The sequence below is a fragment of the Arachis ipaensis genome, chromosome B10 (genome assembly GCF_000816755.2).
Source record: "Arachis ipaensis cultivar K30076 chromosome B10, Araip1.1, whole genome shotgun sequence".
Classification (NCBI taxonomy): Eukaryota; Viridiplantae; Streptophyta; class Magnoliopsida; order Fabales; family Fabaceae; genus Arachis; species Arachis ipaensis.
The window spans coordinates 113,796,717-113,810,559 of NC_029794.2; the positions used below are offsets into that span (position 1 = coordinate 113,796,717).

Genomic DNA, 13,843 nt, shown 5'->3' on the forward strand with positions numbered 1-13,843 from the left:
GTGGACTGTTGGAAGAGAGTAACTTGATGAGGATTCTACATGAGTTAGTCAATTACGGCTGCCATTGAATGAGTCATTCGTTGTTGAAATAGACAGTAAGAAAAGTTAATCCGAAAAGAATACGCATCTCTGAATCCTTAACTAAATATGCTTCACTACTTTTACACTAATCTGGTATTTCGTTCTCTATTATTTTGTTTATGCTTTCAACCAAATAACCATCTTTTCTAATCTCTTGACTAAAATCTACAAGGTAGCTATTGCTTGCTCAATCTGATAATCTCCGTGGGATTCGATCCTCACTCACCTGAGGTATTACTTGGACAACCCGGTGCACTTGCTGGTTCAGTTGTGCGGAGTTCAATTTTACGTATCACCGGGCATCTGTCCTAGAACTGTTCAAACAAGATGAGGTATGATGCCGGGAGAGCACAGCAACCAGGGCGAGTGTTCACTACATCTACTGTAGGTGCCGAAGGATTCGAGACACTAATAAGACGTAATTGTGAAATGGCTGGTAAAACTTTAATTGTCTTATTTGATACTGGAGAATCACACTCATTTATAGCATTCGAGAAGGCTAGTGAGTTAGGATTGAAGATAGTTGTGTTGGCCTATGATTTAAAAGTGCATAATGCTACCTCTGAAGCTATTGTGACTAGATTAGGCTATCCACAAGTTTTGTTCCGAGTTAAACAACAAAATTTTGTCTATAATTTAATTTGTTTACCGATGACTGGTCTTAATCTCATTATCAAAGTATCGTATTCTGCTTGACTGTTATGAAAGGTCATTGCATTTTATGTCGGAAGGGTTAGAAGGACCGGTTGTGGCGAAGAGTTATTATCTGAATTCTATTATTGTAAACTACAGTGGATGTGAATGTCAGGGTGTTATGCTATTAGCTGCAAATGTGTCAGGTGACGAACAAAGTTTGAATCAGATTCCAGTTGTGAATGAATTTTCAGAAGTATTCCTTGAGGATATACCTGAATTTTCTCCTTCTCGTGAAATCGAGTTTGCGACTGAGCTGGTTCCTGGAGCAGGACCAATTTCAATTGCGCCTTACCGAATGTTGCCTTTGGAGCTGGCTGAACTAAAGGCTCAACTAGAGGAGTTAATGAGTAAGAAATTTATTCGTCCGAGCGTTTCTTTGTGGGGAGCACCGGTATTATTTGTGAAAAAGAAGGATGGAAGTATGTGACTGTGCGTAGACTACAGACAACTAAACAAAGTGACCGTGAAGAACAAATATCCATTGCCGAGAATTGATGATCTGATGGACCGATTGCAAGGAGCTAGTGTCTTTTCTAAGATTGACTTAAGGTCTGGTTATCACCAGATAAGAGTAAGAGATGAAGATATTCCGAAAACCACTTTCAGAACTCGATATGGTCATTATGAATACACTGTGATGTCATTTGGGTTAACCAATACCTCTGCTGTGTTCATGGACTATATGAACCGAATATTCCATCATTTCCTGGATAGATTCGTCATCGTCTTCATTTATGACATTCTAATATACTCTAAGATTGAGGAGGAGCACATGGAACACTTGCAGTTTGTGCTGTAGATTCTGAAAGAGAGGAAATTGTACACGAAACTTTCTAAATGTGAATTCTAGAAGAATGAGGTGAAATTTCTAGGTCACGTAGTGAGTAAGCAGAGAATAGTTATGGATCCTTCCAAGGTTGAGGCAGTGATGGACTGGGAGTAACCTACATCAGTGACGGAGATAAGAAGCTTCTTAGGTTTAGCAGGATATTATCAGAGGTTTATCAAGGGCTTTTCACAAATTGCATTGTCTTTGACAAAGTTAACTCGAAAGGATGCGCCATTTTTCTGGACATTAGAATGTGAGGAGAGCTTTCAAGTCTTGAAGCAGAAACTGACTACAGCGTCTGTGCTTCTATTACTCGAACCTAATGAGCTTTTTGAGGTGTATTGTGATGCTTCATTGAAGGGTCTGGGGTGTGTGCTGATGCAACACCGCAATGTTGTGGCATATGCTTCACGACAGTTGAGACCGCACGAAGTAAAATATCCGACTCTCAACTTAGAACTTGTTGCAATTGTGTTTGCCTTAAAAGTGTATGGAGGCATTACTAGTATAGGGTTAAGTTTCAAGTTTTCTCTGATCATAAGAGTTTGAAATACCTCTTTGATCAGAAGGAGCTCAAAATACGGCAAAAAAAGTGGATGGAGTTGCTGAAGGATTATGACTTTGAGTTAAGTTACCACCCGGGGAAGGCGAACATTGTAGCGGATGCATTGAGTCAGAAGTCATTGACGATCACTTGGATGATGATTAAGGAAGAGGAGTTGGTGAGAAAGTTTGGGGATTTGAGACTGAGTGTCGGCAAATCTAATGGGAATGTATGCCTAAACCCACTGCAAATCTCTAGTGACCTCAAGTCTGAAATTTTAAAAGCTCAACAAGACGATCAGAAGTTACAAAAGATGTTGTCGGCAATTGAGAAAGGAAAGCGATTAGGGAGTTTCATGGGATGGTGACGGAATATGGAGGTACAAGGGTAGAATTTGTGTGCCGAACATTGGAAATTTATGGCAAGATATCATGAAAGAGGAGCATAGTCAGATTTTGTGTCAGGTTTGCCAAGAGTTCGGAGAGATGGAGAGTTTCATGGGATGAAGACGGAATATGGAGGTACAAGGGTAGGATTTACGTGTCGAATGTTGGGAATTTGCGGCAAGATATCTTGAAGGAGGCGCATAGGAGCGGATTCTCTATCCACCCGGGAAGTACCAAGATGTACCATGATCTGAAGGCGATGTTTTGGTGGCTAGGAATGAAGCGCGATGTAGCATCGCACGTTTCTAAGCGCCTAACCTGTCAGAAGGTCAAAATTGAACGCCAGAAACCATCTGGAACCCTCCAACCTTTAGAAATTTCACAATGGAAGTGGAAAAGCATCGCCATGGATTTTGTGTCGGGTTTGCCAAGAACTCGAACTGGATTTGACGCAGTTTGGGTGATTGTTGATCGGCTAACGAAGTCAGCTTACTTTTTACCCGTTCGGATGGATTGTACCTTAGAGGAGCTAGCACATTTGAACATCAAGGAAATTGTAAGGTTGCATGGCGTGCCTACCACCATAATCTCCGACAGAGATCCTCGTTTCACTTCGAGATTCTGGGGAGCTTTCCAGCGGGTGTTTGGAACTCAGTTGAGTTTAAGTACCGTGTACCATCGTCAAACCAATGGACAATCATAGAAGACAATTCAAACTAGAGGATATGTTGAGGGCTTGCGTTTTGGACCAACCGGCGAGTTGGGCTCGGTATATGCCGCTAGTTGAGTTTGCATATAATAACAGTTACCATGCGAGCATCGGAATGGCTCCGTATGAGGCTCTGTATGGGAGAAAGTGCAATTTTCACTATGTTGGTATGAAGCCGGGAAAAAAAGTTTGTTAGGGCTTGAGTTAGTAGCTGAAACTGCCGAACAGATTAAGAAAATCCGAAACTGAATGCTTACCACTCAGAGTCGCCAGAAGAGCTACGCTGATCAGAGATGGAAATCGTTAGAATTTGATGAAGGAGATTATGTATTCCTAAGAGTTACTCTAATAACAGGAGTGGGTAGAGTGATCAAAGGAAAGAAATTGAACTTGTACGATGTGTTTCAGATCCTGAAGAGAATCGGGCCGGTAGCGTATCGGATAGCTCTACCACCGCATCTTTCAAATTTGCACAACATGTTTCATGTGTCACAGCTTTGGAAATACACTCCTGGTGCTAGCCACATTTTAGAACCTGAATTAGTTCAATTGAAAGAGGATCTGACGCTTCAAGTGACTCCGGTTCGAATTGACGATACTAGTATTAAGAGATTACGCGGAAAGGAAGTCTCATTAATAAAAGTTGCTTGGAGTCGAGTTGGAATTGAGGAACACACTTGAGAACTTGAGTCAGAAATGAGGAAAGACTACACACACCTATTTTCAGGTAACTAAATATGAATTTTGGGGGCAACATTTTTAATTAAGTGGGTAGAATGTAAACTCCGTAAAAATTAATAAATAATTAGCGAATAAATTAATTATTATTCTAAGAAAATTAGAAAAATCAATTTTTTTAATTTAGAGGAGTAGAAATATTAAAAATACAAATTTTGACACTAATTTTAAAGATTTTAGCCCAAGATCGAGCCAACGAACTGAACGGATTGAACCGGACCCAAGGCCCAACCCATTCACTCCCTTATAAGTGGCTTCAGCCACTTCTCCCTTAATGAAAGGGAAATTCACGTTGTGGAGTGGAGAAAAGAGAAATCGACGTAGAGAAAAACCTAACGTCTCCAAAAATTCAATCGTCCATAACTTTCAATCCGGAGCTTCAATTGACGAGTCGTTAGTGACCACGTGTTTGTATAAAAAATCTCTTCAATTCAATTTGAATAAAGTAGTAAGAAATTTTCATTTTTACCCAGTTCTCTCTCTCTTCAATTTCGTGATTTTAGAGTTTGAGTAATGAGGAATTGTATGATTTTGATGGTTTAGGTAAACTCTAACAGCGAATAATCACTGGGTTTTGTTAAATTGATTCGTGGTTAAGGTTAGAAACTGTTAAAACCTTGTGGATTATTGAATTCGTGAACCCTATAATGATTATAGTGATATTGTGTGAATTAGACTGTGTTCTTATTGATTTGGTTAGTTTGGAACGAAATCCAGGTGATTAAACTTGAGGAATTGACGTTTGAAAGTTTGGAGCTTGTGAAAGGAGAGGTTTTTGAGGTGTTCCGAGCTTAGGGAGAAATCGGCCAAGCTATGACTTTGGGTTTCTCGTAGTTAATGTTTAATGTTAGGTGAAAACTTAGGCTAGAAGACCTTAACATAGGAATGAATTGAATGAATTATTGATGGATTGTGTATATGGTATATGATGTGTGGTTCATTTTTTTTATTGGAGTTGGTTGGTTTTAGAAAAATATTTAATATTGAAATTGGTTTGGTATTGAAATAATTGATATTGAAAATTAGTTGAATGACTGAGAGGTGTTTAGTTTGGTGGTTGGGACCCTTGAAAGGTGGCAGAAGTTTGAATTTTAGAGGAGATACTGCCGAAATTTCTATAAAAATTAGAGTTTTGATTTGAAGTGTTATTTTAAAAAGAAAAAGATTTTTATGTGGTTTGTATATTTGAGACTATTCGTTGATCTTCTATCGCAAGATATAACCGGACACTTTAACTCCCCGGGTTTTTCCATGGGCATGCATATATATATGAATTTTAAATATTATATTTGAGTTTGGAGTTTGACTCCATAAAATATTATTGAGCTTGGAGTTTGACTCTATGAAATATTATTGAGCTTGGAGTTTGACTCCATAGAATATTATATTTAAGCTTGGAGTTTGACTCCATGGATATTATTTTTGAGCTTGAGGATGCGCACATAGAGGGAGTGTCCAATGGTTAACTACCAGGACATGTCGTGTTGGTTATATAACCGATAGAAGAGACTCATCAGCTATACGACAGGCATACATCATGTGTATTTGTATGTTTTGCTTGGGTATGCATTGTTTTGGTTTGCTTAATTGCTTAACTCTGCTTATCTGCTACTTGTTCTATTTGTTGTAATTGTACTTCTGTCTGTATTTTTCTTGCTTGAATTGTATGTGTATTGATGGTAATCAGTGGCTAAGAGAAGGGGGTTGAATCTTAGCCCCTTTTCACTGAATATTAATTTCTGCCTTTTAGAGAACCTTCTGAAGATATTTCTGCTTTTGTCTCGTGTCGAGTTGAGAGACACTTTTGTTTTGTCTCATGCCGAGTTGAGACACACTTTTGTTTTCATCTCCAAATTAACAGAAACAGAGAAAGGAGTAGAGAAGAAGAATTAACACCAGATATATCCTGGTTCAGCCACTAAGTGCAATGTGGCCTACATCAAGTCTCCATCACAACAATGATGGAATTTCACTATGTTATCACAATATTACAAACACCAATTTTTCCCTAGGAACTACCCATTCCTATCTGGGACAAATCTAGATTCTATACCCAATCTGAATTTGACTAGGACTCAAAACCTAGCTTTCAACTGCAAAGTGCTCACCCAACTTACAAGGGAACAAGTCCAGATTCCAACCCAGCCTGAACTTGACTAGGACTCAAACCTAGCTTTCAATCCGCAAAGTGCTAAGTCAACTTGCAAGGGAATCCCCTCAGGATCATGACAACAAAACAAAAATACATACAAAGAATTTTTGAGATAACTATGGCTTTTTCTTTAACTCTCTGCCTTTTTTCACTCATTGGGTTTTTCTTACAAAACCTCACATTTTGCCTTTTACCAATGAAACAAAGACAGACTAAATTGAGAAAAAGAAATATTCAATGAAAGCCATGAAGGAGAAGAATGAACAGCTCAAAGAGCTATGGAAACCCAAACGTGTGCTTTCACTCATTGATCTCAACCCTTGGCCGTTCACCCTTAATTATTATAGAAGGGGAAGCTTCCAAGGTTGAAACTGGTTCAACCAACCAGCAACTTCTTCTCCAACATAGGCTAAGTCATGGTTTGAACAAAGGGAAGAGAGAGGAAAAACCGAAACTACATGCATGTACCTCTCTCAACCTTTTTCATCCATTTTCTTTAATCTTGGCCATTGATATTGACTTTGGCCCCAAGAATTGATTCTGAACGTTGATGAGCGTCTGACCCAGGCTGGCTTCAGGCTTCCCATTTTTGCTTCTTCCCTACCTAAGACTCGGAGGCTATCTTCTTCACAAAAATGGAAATAAATCTTTGCTGTGCCTTCAAGATAGATTTGCTTCATGAACCGAGGCCTTTCTTTCCTTCCATGGAAACAAAATCTTGAAGCATTTCTCCAAATCTTTCCTTCTGTGGAAACAATCTTCTTCCCTCTATGTCTTCCATTTTTCTTCTTCTATGAAAGAGTGATTTGACCGAAGCAAGAGAGAGGAGGGAGAAGAGAGAATAGCTTTCGTATGGAGCTTATGGCCTTTGGTCATAACCCACTCTCTGTGCATTCTATTTTCTTTCTCTCTTTCTTGGAAGATGATGTGATTTGACTGAAGGAGAGAAAAGAGAGAAGGAAGAAAGCTTTTGGTGGAAGCTTTTAATTATATTAAAGTGAATTGAATTCTCACTTCCAGTAACCAAAAAATCAAATTAAATTTAATTTTCACTTCCTGTTACCATTATATGGAGTCACGTGTTTGGCTTTTGGTTACTTAGGTATGAACATAATTGAATTGCAATTTGAAGTCCATTAACCATGAGAGTAGATAACCGAAACTTTCTTGATTATTTGGGCCACTTCCTTCTTTTCTTTTGCTTTGCCAATATTAATTCATGGGCTTGTGATTTTGGGCTTGTTCCAATCTTAAGGTTCAGCCACTTGATTAATTTTGCACAAGTCTAAATTAATTCAATGATCATCTTGGGTTTGTTTAGCTTTTGGCCCAATATTAAAAACTGATTTGCTTCCTGCACACTTGAACAAGAATCATCAAACAACCTATTGAAAATTATTAAATAAAATGCTTAATAATAATTTTAATAATTTACTAATTATATTTTAATAATGTTTGATCATCATATAAGTTTTTCAAATTCAACAATCTCCCCCTTGATGAGAAATATTTTTAAAATTTAATTGAAAAGATTAGGGTAGAAAACCTCCCTTTAAAGATTTGCAAATTTCTCTCCCTTTCTTTTGTTCAATGTGCTCCCCCTTAATGTGTGCTTGATTTAACAAGATATTCAAGAAAGTAAAGAACTGTATACAAGCTCCAAAGGATTCCTAAAGGATAAAATTTTAAGAAATTGGAACCTTTAAGACCGAGTCATATTTTCTCAAGAAAATGATTATCAAACACCTTAATAAAATTCCAGAATCCAAACAGGACATATACACTTGAGCAAATAAGTTTATCAATAACAATCAAAGCTTAGGTTGAAATTTATCCACTAAAACAGAGTGCTAAAAGTAAGAAACAGAGCACTAATCAATGAAATAAAATAGTTTCAATTCAGCCATTTTCTCCTTTTTTTTATTTTTTTCTCCCTTTTGTCATCAAGGAAAGACACATCATATGTCAAAGTTTGCAAGGCTCTTATCAATTCACAAAAATCATCAGCCAGCCTTGAAACATGCATGAATCAAAGCTAAACCAAATATTAATTAAAAGCTATTTATTCAAGAGCTCAGATGCTAAGCTATAAATAATATTCACAACCAGATCAAACTGCAGATTTTTAAACACAAATTTAAATAATAAATAGCAGTAAATTCAATTATAAACAGTAGGTTCAAGCATCATCATCATAGATCAAGATAGAAATAGACAACAGCCTTTCAATTCATTTTTCTTTCTCCCCCTTTTGTCATTAAGGAGGGACACCTGCATGAAAAAATAGTTCACCATATATGCAAAAAAAAAATGTAGAGCAGGTAAAAGTATAAAGATTAATTTATAGTCACCCAATAAAGTTCAACAACTAAAATCCAGAGATAGAACAAAAACTAATGATAAACCAATACTTCAGAAACAGTTTTTTTTCCAACAGCAACATCATGAGCAGCCTTAATCAAAAGCTTAGTTACTAAAATCAAATAAAAGCAATATTCACAATCAGAGCAATATGCTTGATCAGAGCTGCATGAAATAATAGTGTAAAAAAAATTGCAGCCAGACTCAAGCATCATAAGTTCAACTGTTTTACTATAACTGTTTCAATTTATTTTCATACAATGCTTACTCCCCCTGTTGTTATTGAGAATAGTAAACATGCACACAAAAACAGTTCAATATGCAATCCACAAGTGCAAAATAGGTATGAGTGTTAGTGTCAACAGAAGTTGTAAAGTGTATAATCAAAAAACAAATTATAAGAAAACAGCTGCATCAAATTGGGCTAGACATCAGATCCCTCATCTTCGGTTGTAAGAGGATCTTCTTCTTCTTTGAAAATCGTGTCTTTGGCTGCCTTGTGCCCTTTTTCTTAGATTTTTTACAGCACCACTACCTTTAAGATATAAAATTATGTCTTGGGTTTCATTACTCAGATCGACACTAAAATACTCAATAATGCAAGTTAAAAACATTCTATATGTAAGGAAAAATGGGAGTAGTGGTGAAGATGAGAATTTATCATAATAACTGCTTTAAATATTCAAAAATCCTTTGAAAACACAAACCAATGTAATAAAACGAGATTCAAAGAATTTTGAATTTTAAAAACAATACAGGCAGTTTTAAAATGACAAGTCAAATAAAAATTGAAAAGAATTTAAAACCTATTTGACTTGAAAAATGATGAATGCAAATACTCCCCTTTTTTGTGTATGTGATTAAAACAAGCAATGAGACTCACTTCATAAAACAAAACAACTTTCTCTAGGGTTTAGTGGTGGTTCTAAGGAAACATATTTGACCACCAAGGATTTAGTTCAGATCCAAATTCATTTAAAATTATCAACACATAGTCTGAACTTCATGGAACCTAGAGGGAGTCATCATCTACCCAGTTTTGTCTCCTTGTAACCTGAAAGACAAAAACAACCAGAAAAATCTTTAAGCATATTTAATTAAAAAACTCAACAATCAATAGTTCCTAGAGTAGTTCTCAATATACAAAATCTATTTTCACATAGAGGTTTTGTAAAAATATCAACCAATTGATCCTCAGATTTTACAAATTGTATGTCAATTGTTCTCTTTTGTACATGCTCTTTTTATAGAATGAAATCTTACTTCAATGTGCTTAGTTCTTGAGTGTAAAACATATTTTTTTTATTTTAAAATTTTATTGCACTCAAGTTGTCACAAAACATAGGGATACTATTGACTTGTAATTTATAATGAGCAAGTTGTGTTTTAAACTAAGTTAATTGAGAACAAGAGGAAGTTAAGATATATTCGGCCTCAGCCGGTGACAAAGCAACAGCAGCTTGCGTATTGCTTGACCACACATTCAAGGATTGTCCAAGAAAGCAACAACTCCCTGAAGTACTGCTTCTATTTACACGATCTCAGCAAAATCTCAATTTTCTCAAATTGAACCAGCTCCTCCTCGTTTGCTTTTATTCAAGAGGGATCTTCAATTATTTTTTTCATTTTGGAAGTTCCATTTGTGATGCAAGAGCGAAGTTATTGAGTTTGGCTCTCTTTCTTCTTGAGAATCTTGTGGTAACTCCATAAGAGGGATCTCCAATGATGATTCAGGTGGATAGTTCTTCAAGAACTTCCATTCTCTTGGCTTTTGTGAGGTAATCTCAGGTTGAGTATGAAAATAATCAGTTCCATTGAGATTTTCAGAAATCTCTGTGTCAGGAGGAGACATAACAGAATCGTCTCCTAGATTCTGGTTTGCAAAATTGTGAACAGCATCTTCTATTGAAGGTTCAGATTTGTTTTTTCCTTGAATTCTATCTGAATTTTGTGCAATCTTAGTTCCTGCATCAATTTTCTCAACAACACTTGAAATAGAGTTAGAATCATAAGAAAATGATATGTATGGACTTCTCAATTATTCTAAGTTCCTTGATGTAAACTTTATAAGCTTTACTAGTGGTTGACTATCCAACAAAGACACGTTCATAAGATTTTAGATCAAATTTTCTAAGATTATCTTTTAGTATTTAACACAAACTCTTTGCATTCAAAAGTATGAAAGTACTTAAGATTGGGTGGTATTCCTTTTCAAAGCTCATATGGTGTTTTCCTTAAAACTTTTTTAATGATGATTTGGTTCAAAATATAGCTTTAGTCCAAAAAATTTTGGAATTTTATTTTCACCAAAACATAGCCCTAGCCATTTCTTGAAGGCCTCTATTTCTCCTTTCAACAACTCTATGTTATTGAGGTATTCTAGGACATGAAAAATTATATGAAATACCAAATTCATCAAAGTGTTTGATTTTCAAACTCATTTTCATGATCACTTCTTAAGAAAACAATTTTAAAAAAAATTCATTTTAAATCTTTTTGCATAGAGTTAAAAAAACAAGAAAGACATCATTCTTATGAGCTAAGAAAAAGAATCCATCCAAACTTAGTATAGTCATCAAATATCACTAAGCTATAGTGCTTCCACCAAGACTTTGAGTCCTTGTAAGATCAAAAAGATCAATATGTAGCATTTCCAATGTTCTTTTGGTTGAGATGTCATCCTTGGGTTTGAAAGATTTTGTTTTTGGTTTGTTTACCCAATTGACAAGCATTACAAGTGATGTCATTGTCAAATTTTTTTTAGGAAGATATCTAACCAATTTATTTTTCACAAGCTTAGAAACTAGAAACATGCTTGTATGTTCTATTTTCTTATGCTATAATCATTTTTCAGATTCTATGGAAATAAAACAAGCTATATTTTGTTCTTTTAGTTCCTCTAAGGTTAGTCCATACACATTATTGCATTTTATAACTTCAAACAAAATTTTACCAGATTTTTCACACACAACCAAGCATTCCAATTTCTTGAAAATAGTCAAACAACATAAATCACACAATTTGCTAATACCTAGAAGATTGTGTTTTAACCCATCAACTCAAAATACAACATCAATGAAAGTTGAGAAATTCTTACCAACCTTACCTACGGCCACAATTTTTTATTTACCATTGTCACCGAAAGTCACAAAGCTTCCATCAAATTTATCAAGCTTGATGAAGAAAGTGAACTTTTTGGTCATGTGCCTAGAGCATCCCCTATTCAAGTATCACATGTCTTTCTTCTTCTTGGATGCTAAGTAAAATTGCACAAATCTTTTAAGTGACCTTAGGTATCCAAACTAATTTGGATCCTTTGAAGTTAACCCTTCTTGGTTGCCCAAGTGCATTAAAATTACAAACAACCTTGTATGTTTTGTTTCCTACTCTTCTTTTGTCAATAAAGCATTAAGAAAAAGAGTGACCAGATTTATTGCAATTAAAACAGTTATTTGTGTGAGCATATTGCTGAAAACACTTTAAGATATGATGCTGATGGTGATCAAAAGATTTGAATTTTCTGGTATTTGAAAGGGTGCATTTCTTTTAAAAGATCCATCTCCAACATTAGTACCTCCTTTTGCCAAAAATCTTAAACCAGAATTTCTTGACACAAATGGGTTTCTAGAACGTGAGGCTCTTTTGTGAAAGAGAAATTTTCTAAAAACGTCCTCATTGTTAGAGATGTAACCTAGACCAGAGTTTATTTGAAGCAGGTTCAGATTTTGAATAAGATGTATTTTTATCAAAATTTAGCTTTTCAAAATCAGCATCAAGGTTAGATGAACATTCAAGACTAGATTTATCAAATGATGATTTTATTCTTGAAAATGATGCTGAAAATTTTGCAAGTGATTTTTTCAAAAAATTGCATCATTTTTGTTACATACCCTAAACCTGATTTTTTTGAATAACGGTCTTTAATTAGCAAGTAATTTATCCAAGTTGCTTGAACTATGTAGAAATTTTGCTAAATCATTATTCAAACTTTGATCACTTTATTTAATCTTTTATTTTCAGCAACAAGTTCTTGAGAAGGATTAATAATGTGCTTTCCTTTGAACTTTTCAATTTCAGATTTCAAAAATCTATTTTCTTCAATGAAATTAAAAGCACATTTGGTCTCCTTCACCTTTTCTTTTAAAAACTCATTTTCAACTTTCAAAACTTCATTCTCAGATTTATATTTGTTGTATTTATACAGCAATATTTCATAAAGGTGAGTGAGATCATCAATAGTCACATGCAAATCATCAAGAGATAAGTCATAGTAATTTACCTCTTCTTGTTGATCTTCATCAGTCATGAAACAGATTTGTGCTCTATCTTACGAGTCTTCTTCCTCATCTGAGTCAATCTTGAGATCCTCCCAAGAAGCCATAAGTCCTTTCGTTTTTGGTTCCTTTGAGTTGCCACCTCTGCTTCTTCCTTTGAGTTTCATCATCCTTCTAAGTTTCCTAACAAAACATACAAACTCTTAATTTTATAAACAGTCGCTGAATTCATCATCCAATGATTCAGTGCAAGATTTAAGAGCCACTTCTTTCTTTTTTTTTTTTTGTATCATCATTATTTTTTTTATTTCATATGCTAGTAACTTTTCTCTCAACTCATTATAGGTCATTTGACTTTCCACTCTCTTATCAAGCTTCTCAAGATTTTTCTCACTAGCATCTGTTCGGAATGAGTAATCCCCATAGCATCCAAGCTATTAATGATGATAAATAATCTCTCGAACATGTCATCAATTGATTCTCATTCCTTCATAGAGAACATCTCATACACTTTGCTCAGCATGTCACTTCTGGTTTCTTTTGTATGGTGCCCTTGGTGCACAAAATTGTTACTCTCTTACAATTTCGCACACATGACCAGCAAGTGCACTGGGTCGTCCAAGTAATACCTTACGTGAGTAAGGGTCGAATCCTACGGAGATTGTTGGTTTGAAGCAATCTATGGTTATCTTGTAAATCTTAGTCAGGAAATCAATTATGTTTATCAATTGAACTGTGAGTAACCAGTAGAGCATAAATTAAAAGTTACTTGTTGTGCAGTAATGGAGAATATGTTGGAGTTTTGGAGATGCTTTGTCTTCTGAATCTCTGCTTTCCTCTGTCTTCTTGTTCACTCACGCACGTCCCCCTATGGCAAGCTGTGTGTTGGTGGATCACCGTTGTCAATGGTTACCTTCCATCCTTCCAGTGAATACTACGCTCACGCGCTCTGTCACAGCACGGCTAATCACCGGTTGGTTCTCGATCCGGTTGGAATAGGATTTACTATCCTTTTGCATCTGTCACTAACGCCCAGCCTTCAGGAGTTTGAAGCTCGTCACAGTCATTCAATC

General features: G+C 35.6%; 2 protein-coding genes across 2 annotated transcripts; both read left to right on the forward strand.

Moving 5' to 3' along the window:
* Window positions 409-1,576, forward strand: LOC110268465. The gene is made up of 3 exons (XM_021114649.1): window positions 409-678; window positions 761-1,168; window positions 1,343-1,576. Exons 1-3 carry the CDS (start codon window positions 409-411, stop codon window positions 1,574-1,576), a joined length of 912 nt encoding a protein of 303 aa, XP_020970308.1.
* Window positions 3,495-3,926, forward strand: LOC107620870. The gene has a single exon (XM_016322971.1). It carries the CDS (start codon window positions 3,495-3,497, stop codon window positions 3,924-3,926), a length of 432 nt encoding a protein of 143 aa, XP_016178457.1.

Coding starts and splice junctions, on each gene's coding strand:
- LOC107620870 (XM_016322971.1), top strand. CDS start 3,495: ATGCTTACCACTCAGAGTCGCCAGAAGAGCTACGCTGATCAGAGATGG.
- LOC110268465 (XM_021114649.1), top strand. CDS start 409: ATGAGGTATGATGCCGGGAGAGCACAGCAACCAGGGCGAGTGTTCACT. Junction 679..760: donor CTAGATTAGGCTATCCACAA/GTTTTGTTCCGA, acceptor TCATTATCAAAG/TATCGTATTCTGCTTGACTG. Junction 1,169..1,342: donor TTTCTTTGTGGGGAGCACCG/GTATTATTTGTG, acceptor GGTTATCACCAG/ATAAGAGTAAGAGATGAAGA.